General features: G+C 33.7%; 1 protein-coding gene across 1 annotated transcript; it reads left to right on the forward strand.

Moving 5' to 3' along the window:
• Positions 1–1,060: 1,060 nt before the first annotated feature.
• LOC131643422 (cysteine-rich receptor-like protein kinase 25) lies at positions 1,061–4,731 on the forward strand. Its single transcript, XM_058913634.1, has 6 exons — positions 1,061–2,289; positions 2,398–2,519; positions 2,611–2,821; positions 3,036–3,273; positions 3,478–3,628; positions 3,728–4,731. Exons 1-6 carry the CDS (start codon positions 1,299–1,301, stop codon positions 4,001–4,003), a joined length of 1,989 nt encoding a protein of 662 aa, XP_058769617.1. The 5' UTR covers positions 1,061–1,298; the 3' UTR covers positions 4,004–4,731.
• The last annotated feature ends 4,229 nt before the right edge of the window (positions 4,732–8,960 follow it).

Consider the following 8,960-nt stretch of genomic DNA (forward strand, 5'->3'; position numbering starts at 1 on the left):
ATAGATCGATTATAATTGGGTTTCTGTGCGACCCCATATATTTAGTCGACCTGCCAACAAGTATCATTGTCAAACGCCTAACAAAACCAACCACAAGCTTGCACTCACCTCCCAACCCACAAACACTCAAATCCAAAACCAATACATGACACACACAATCACAAAACCAAGGGCATACCACGTACTATCAGCAACAACTGCAAAAAATTTATCAATCTCAACACCAACAAACACCAACCACCAACCCATCAAGCAGATACCAAAATTCCCAACAAACAACTCAAATAGACATAGACTTCCAAACACCACAACAACAATTTTCTTTTTACCACAACGAAACATTCTATCCAATGTCACTACTCAACTGACATTGTTATTGCCCAACCGTGAACTCATCAACCCTAACAATACAGCCGCACTACAAAAACATAGACAACAAACTCAATTACAACATCACTGACATTGACAAACAAAACTTTCAAGAATTACGAAAATTGATTTTGGATGATCCAAACTTGATGACTTCGTATCAAGCACCTAAGGAGAATCAAAAGAGACCCATACGACAGATAAAAGCTTTTTCGTGCAAAATTCGTAACCACTTAAATCAATCACATCGTAATAAATAATAAATAATGTAAAAAAAACGTTCCTACATGTGTAATTTATTTTTATAGGGAAACTATAATACTCCCTCCGTCCCACAATGAGTGACCCAACACATCATTTCACACAGATTAAGAAAAGTGTGAAAAAGAGAGATAATATTGTGTTTACTATAGTACCCTTATTTTGTATTGGAAATGATGAACTTTTTAATAATTAGAGGGTAGAATTGAAAAAAGTGTATTGAAAATTGAAATGGGTCATTCATTATGAGACACCATTTTATTCCAAATTGATCACTCATTATGGGACGGATGGAGTATTTGATTTAGGAACCATGTTATTGGGAGAAAATTCAATAAAAGTGAGTAACAGTACTAGCAATCCACAACTAGAAGCTAAGTTACACGTACCCCCAACTAATCGTAGTCAAAAGCCAGCTGAGTAGTCCGAAATTTCCATGTCCTTACAGTTTTCCATCACTCTTCTTGACCTTTCCTCATGCATTTTTTCTACACAACAATTTCAACAGAGTGATAAACACGTCAAGAAAAATCAATGACAAGGACTCAACTGCATCATACCAGTACATAACAACAACAAGGTTGACTTGACTTGACTCTTTCCACTGCAGTTTAAACCCTAAAAAATCTCAAACAATTTTCAATCTCACAAACATTAACACAACAAACATGATCATGAATTCCTTCAACCTTCTATTCATGTTCTTCCTCACAAATTTTCTCCTAACCTCAACCATTACAGCCACCACCCCCACTTACCTCTTCCAATTCTGCACAAAAAATCAAACCAACCCCAACAGCGTCTACCACTCAAAACTCAAAACCCTTTTCTCTTCACTATCATCCAACGCCACTAACAACCATGAATTCTACAACACCACAATTCCTAGCAAAAACCCTTCCAACACAGCATACGGCCTTTTCATGTGCAGAGGCGACGTTTCCTCTAACCTCTGTCAACAATGCGTCGCAAACGCAACACAGACACTATCAACAGACTCAGATTGTTCCTCATCCAAACAAGCTGTTATCTGGTACGACGAGTGCATGGTTCGATACTCCAACACCTCCTTTTTCTCCACCGTCGCTACACGTCCAGGTGTTTTCCTAGTGAACTCTGCTAATATAACAAACCAGGAAAGCTTCAATAGTTTGTTGTCTGTTACTATGAAGGAATCAGCAGATAAAGCAGCTGCGAATTCTTCTGTTGGTGCTAAGAAATATGCTACAAAGGAAGCTAGTATCTCTGGATTTCAGACGCTGTACAGTTTGGCTCAGTGTACAGACGATTTATCTTCACAAGATTGCAGTTCTTGTCTTAGTGATGCCATTGGATATCTTCCACAGTGCTGTGATGGAAAACAAGGAGGAAGAGTTTTATTTCCTAGCTGTAATATTAGGTATGAATTGTACCCTTTTTATACAAACATTACTCCCTCACCACCGCCTTCAACATCACCAGCGTCTCCGGTACCTCCAGGGATTCTTTCACCAACAAGCACTCCTAATTTTGGAGGTAGTAATGGAATCTCATCAAGGACAATTGTTGCAATTGTGGTTCCAATTACAGTGGTCACGCTGCTATTTATCGTAGGAATTTGTTTCTTATGTATAAGAAGGGGGAAGAAGAAGCATGACTCTGCAGCACAAGAACCAAAAAGTAAGGGTGTGAGTTAATTGAAAAGAAGATCTTACTCAATTTGTTTCACATTTGCATGATTCTGCAGTTATAATTTTATCTGATAGACTTACCATTTTTGTTTATTAGCTGAAACTGATATAACTACTGTGGAATCCTTGAGATTTGATTTGAGTACACTTGAAGACGCTACAAACAAATTCTCAGAAGCTAATAAGCTAGGAGAAGGTGGATTTGGTGAGGTTTACAAGGTATGAAGTTAACATGCTTTTGTTTCATTAAAACATGGAAATTTATACCAAGTTTTGTGATATATTCCATTTAATTTTTGTGAAAATTCAGGGCGTGCTTCCGAGCGGACAACAAATTGCTGTCAAGAGACTCTCTAAACACTCGGGACAAGGTGGAGAACAATTTAAGAATGAAGTTGAACTGGTTGCACAGCTTCAACATAGAAATTTGGCTAGGCTTCTGGGATTTTGCTTGGAAAGAGAAGAGAAGATACTAGTTTATGAATTTGTAGCCAACAAAAGTCTTGACTATATTCTTTTTGGTAGGCTCATCTTATCTGAACTCTTTATAGTTGACAGCTTATATGCATGCAGTGATTTTTGTTTGCTATTGTTTACCTCAATCATTATCTAATAATACAAAATTTGAGGAAATCTGTGATATTGAATTCTTTGACGAATTTTTGTTTCATTAAACTATTAAACTGATTCATTTTTGTTGGAGATCTTAAACTTATAAATGAAATATGTGTGCAGATCCTGAAAAACAAAGGCTATTGGATTGGACAAGACGTTACAAGATTATTGGAGGGATCGCTCGAGGCATTCAATATCTTCATGAAGATTCAAGGCTTAAAATAATTCATCGGGATCTCAAAGCTAGCAACGTATTGTTGGATAAAGATATGAATCCAAAAATCTCTGATTTTGGTTTGGCAAAATTATTTGGAGTGGATCAAACTCAAGGAAATACCAGCAGGATTGTAGGGACATAGTAAGTACAAGTTTACATTATCACTCTTGCAGCATATATATTTACGAAAAATGCTTATAAACAATTCAAACAATACAAAAACATAATATAGTTCAAGTCATACATCTTAGAAATCTGAATCAAGCATTGTCATTCATCCAAGCTTCTATGTCCTTTTCCCAATACTAACGGTGTTTTTTATTGATGATAAAATATATGTTTCAGTGGTTACATGTCTCCGGAGTATGCAATGCATGGAGATTTCTCTATTAAGTCTGATGTATACAGTTTTGGAATCCTCGTTATGGAGATTATAAGTGGCAAGAAGAACAGCTCTTTCTATGAAACAGGTGTTGCCGAGGATTTAATTTCCTATGTAAGTAGAGAAAAGTGTAAATTTGTGCTGCTTGTAACTATTCTTTCTTACTGCATAGTGATCCAATTATAACAAATGTTTGAATGAAATGTGAGACAGGCGTGGAATCTTTGGAAGAATGGAACACCTTTGGAATTGGTAGACCACACAATAAGAGAATCCTATACTCCAAATGAAGCTATAAGATGCATCCATATTGGTTTATTATGTGTCCAAGAAGATCCAGACGATAGACCTACAATGGCAACAATAGTGCTTATGCTAGATAGTCACACTGTTACTCTACCGGTACCGATGCAGCCTGCATTTTTTCTACAAAGTGGAGCTGATCAGCACATGCCTACAATACAGATTAGTCAATCTGATACCCGTTGAATACCAAAGTCCGTCAGCGAGATGTGTGTTTGTAATTAAATCACGATAAAGCTATAAAATACGATATTTTAGGAGTATCGTCTATTGAGTTCAAAACCTTGTAAATTTGTAATATTGTGTATTGGCTTATTTTTCAATATGGAAAATAATAACATGTATCTGTCAGACACTCCTCTAGTTGCAGCAGAAACACAGCATGTTGTAAGATATAAGGTTTCTGCAACTCAAGTATAAACCTCCATTACTTTCAATCCAAAATAAAACAAACAAACAAAAGGGAGTTTGTCTTTTGTTGGTACTAGCTGATGTAATCAAGTATGTTCCTCCTATGTTAATATCTCATTCCACCATTTTCAAGCCATCAAATTTGAGTATTTTAAAGTACCTTGATAGTCTCACATGTTGAATATTAATATTTTCAAAAAGTAATGTTTCCAATTCCAACCAATGACAGTTAAATGAGTGTTTGACTCTTCAAGTAGCTTCTGTTACGGTCAGAACAAGTGTCGCTACCATTTCCCTCATAAATTTCAGACAAAACAAACATACAGAAACAGAACCAGAGATGCATATCTTCAAATCATCAACAGTTACAACCACCCAATTGATTCTAGTTGCATCCTTGGTAACTTAACTTCCATTTCCATTTGAAGCTTCTCCAATATGCAACTACCACGCCTGCACAGATACCTCTTATTACAAACCAAACTCAAATTTCCAAACCATTTCAAAAACTCTTCTCTCTTCCCTCATCTCAAACTCCACCCTCCATAACCGTTTCTACACCGTCCGCATTCCCTCTCTTCAAATCCACCAACGACTTAAAAGGACTCTTCCTCTGTCGTGCAGACATCACTCCCTCCCTCTGTCACCACTGTGTAACCGCAGCAGCAAACAACATCACGAATTTGTGTAACAACCAAACCGAGTCTATCATCTGGTACGACCAATGCTTTCTGCGTTACTCCAATAATTCCTTCTTAAATCACATGGTTCCGCAACAGACTTGGAATCAGACGAAAGTAATCCTTATTCAGAAGTTTCCCAGTTTAGTGTATTAGAAAACCCCTCTTAGGTGTGTTTGGTTCAAACGAAGGGGAGGGGGAGGGGAGGGAAGGGATTTTAATAGAGGGGAGTGAAGGTGAGAGGATTTTTTTAATTAGATGCGTGTTTGGTTCAAACGAGGGGAGGAGAGTGGAAGAGAGATTTTAATTAAAAATATGTTTGGTTCAGAGGGAGGGGTTTTACTAATAATTTACATTTTTATCCTTATTATGATACAATACGATATTTAAATGTGAAAAATTTATACATATTTTTTTGTTAGTAAAATTTCTAATATTGAGTGACTAAAAAGTTATAATTTACTATATAACGTTAAAAAATTGAGTTCACTTAATTCGAATAAAATATTCAAAAACAAATTAAACTATATGTTGATAACAACTTTGAAATCGTAATGAATTATTTAACATACAAAATACATAAAATAATTTATCATTAAATATAAATAGTTTAAATCTTTTAATAAAATAAATTAATTAATTAAAATGAAATTTTTAAAATTTGATATAAAAGAAAATACGATAACATACATAACAAAATTAGAAAAAAAAAACATAAATAAACATAAAAGAGTTATAAAAAAAATCAAAAAAGTGAAATGATTAGACAAAAAATTTAAAATAATTTGAAGATGGAGAATAATTATAATAAGTTAATAGAAACAATCGAGAAAAATTACACATAAGAGAGCAATAATACAAAAGAAAATGAATAATTTTGAAATCTTAAAATAAAACTGAGGATATTATAGTAATTATAATAATTTTTAAAATATGAAAATTGAGATTCCCTCCCCTCCAAATCCCTCCGATTTGGAGGGATGCAAAAAGTGTGTTTTGAGGGGTTTTGCTCCTCTCCCCTCCCCTCATAAAATTTGAACCAAAAACATTTAATTAAAAATATTCCCTCCCCTCCCCTCCATCTACCCCGAACCAAACATACCCTTAATAGTCTTTATGACTTGGTCTAAGTGTTTTCACTAATTTGGGAATTCTGTTACTTTTCCCTTTTGAACATTTTTGCTATAAATGCGGTAAGACTTTGATTGGAACTCCCTCTATCTCAAATTATAAGTCACTTTGTCAAAAAAATGTTTTTTTAAATTATAAATCATTTACAATCCCAATACGTCATTAATTATTTTTTTTTTTGTTTTTTGCCTAATATACCTTTTCCATTTATTTCTCTTTCTTCTTACAAATTTTTTTATTTCGCATTCCAATGTAATTATTGAAGGTCATTTTTGTAAAGTCATACATCCTCGTCACTCTCCTTTTTTATCACACCAACTAAAACTCATGGTCACGAGCCATGAAAGTCTCCATCATCTCAAAGAATAAACTTTGATTCATTAATGACATATTCGCTTAACCTACTGTTGGCACCACTCTTTACAATCCTTGGCTTCGACCACATGATCCTTTCTTGGTTGCGAAAATTGGTTTATTAAACCATTGCTCAATCTATTATGTGGATCGATAATGCATTTGTTGTTTGGAAGAATTTGGAGACACGATTTTCTTAAGGCGATATCATCAAAATCTATGATCTTCAAGACGTTCCACCAACATCTCAGCTGAATCACCAAACCTACATGTATTAGATATGCAGTTTCAACCTTCAAAAAACTATAGGGGAGCTTGTAGCGGTGAAAAATTGAGACCGAGGCTATTGGATTGACCTAGCTCTTATTTTAGTGAAAACCACCACCGCACTTTATTGTTTCTAAAGGAAATAGGAAAAGAAAGAAATAAAATCCAAAGAAGTTTTTAAAATAAAAACTAATAAAATAAGACAGAGATCTTAAGTTCGGGGATTGGTTATGCAAGGGGAATGTATTAGCACCCATCATATTTGTAGTACTCTACAGGAACCTCTTGAAAAGAAATTTTATTAAAAGTGTGTTCGACAAGACATCGCAACTTTTGCCTACATACACCTTTTGTGCAATAGGGAAATCAGAGCATTTGCAGTTCCCCTTAAAAGGAAAATAAAGAGTCAAGTGGAAAAATCTTTTTGGGTGTTGAGCTTTACCAATACTTAACGAATTTTTAAAATGTTAAGCTTTAACAATACTTAACAAGTTTTAAAAGGTGTCAAGCTTTACCAATGCAAGGAGAAAGGTGATTTAAAAGAATGGTGGTTGAGCTTTAACAAAACAAAACCAAAGTTGATTTAAAAGAGGTTGAGCTTTAACAATACAAAATTATTTTTAAAATAGGGAGGAAGTGCTACGCTTTAACAATACTAAGCATAAAGTAAAAGAGGAGGAAAAGAGAGTGAGTACCTTGACAATTTTAGTCAATATCATTTCTATTCCTTTGGATTTTAGCAACAATGAGGAATCATACATCTCAAGCAAGCATACAAAAATAAACATCTCAAGTGGTGTGTGAGACATAATATGTGTATCATAGATATATTCAAGGGTGAGTTGGATTATTAATGCATATATACAACTCAAGTATGAAAGTTTGATGAATAAAATGGATGACTTACCTCAACATCATATCATGTATGTATGGGTTTGATGTGGTGATGGATGGAATATCTCATGCATGTGAGATTAGTTCAACAATGTATATATATAAAGATAATAACATAACCAAAGTATAAAGGACAAGGAGTAAATCAATAAGTATATGTACTAGTGGATAAACAATAAAATGTCATGTCAATCAAGTTAATATCAATATGGGATTGCATTGAACTTAAAAGGTCGAAAGATTTTGAGATTAAGGTTTTGATTATATACATGAACCTAAACCTAATCATTTAAAAGTTTAAATAAATCCTAGGTGAATCAACTAAGGGATCATGGTATGAACTTTATAGAAAGCAAAGTTTAACCCTACAATAATCACACAAGTTTAATAAAAACATTTGGTGAAGAAATCATTTGAAAAATGTTTGATTAAAAGGCCTTTAAAAGGTATAAAAACATCATTTTTTTGATTTAATTAAAACGAATTTGAATAAATATTATTTTTGTGATATTAAAATATATTCATAAAATATATCACTTGAATAAAGAGTGTTCAAAAAATCAAATGAAAATGAGTTGATTTACTATTTTAAATAATAATTCAAAGTTGTGAAATAAATGAATACAAACAAGTGGTAAAAAAATAGTTTTAGCCTTCATGAGTCTTGAACTCAGGCCCTCTAGGATACTGGTGAAAAGATTTACCACTAGGCCATGCGCCCATAATGATAATAAAGCCCATTCAATTTAAAAAATATAAAACAAAGTTAGAAAAGCTGAAAAAATAAAAATAACACAAAACATTTGGAGCGAGGGGGACTTGAACCCCAGACATATGGCACAAGGAGACTAAGGGTGCACGCTCTATCATTGAGGTGGTGATGTACATCTGTTGATTAAAGCACAAACCAATAAATATAAAATAATCCAAGCAACAGAGTTCAAAGATGAACTTTATCTTCAACCTCAAGACAACAAAATTATGAAAAATGCAACTCACTCGTTTCTCAACCATTTTCAAAACTATAAACATGAAAGTTGCTCCATTTTTCACCACGATTCCAAATATATATCATTCACAAATTTATTTTAACTATAACTCTAAAGTTTTCCAGAAAACTGTAAGAACCCTAAAATTTCAAAATCAAATTATCAGAAGTAGTTTTTCTTCTTATTACTTGATGAGGATGAGTCCTTGAATATTTATGAATGTCAGCAGCAGATGGAACTGAAAGTTGTTTTTTAATACCATAAGTAGTCATTGTTCTTAGAACTTGAGTAGAAAAAATAGTGTAAGTTGCATAAAAATGAAAGTTTTTAGGGTTTATAGAAGAAGGAGTTGCCAAAAAGGAAGAATGGAAAAATGAGACTATATATAACTGTGAAAGAAGATTCTTCAGTTTCCCT

Source organism: Vicia villosa, linkage group LG1 (genome assembly GCF_029867415.1).
Source record: "Vicia villosa cultivar HV-30 ecotype Madison, WI linkage group LG1, Vvil1.0, whole genome shotgun sequence".
NCBI lineage: Eukaryota > Viridiplantae > Streptophyta > Magnoliopsida > Fabales > Fabaceae > Vicia > Vicia villosa.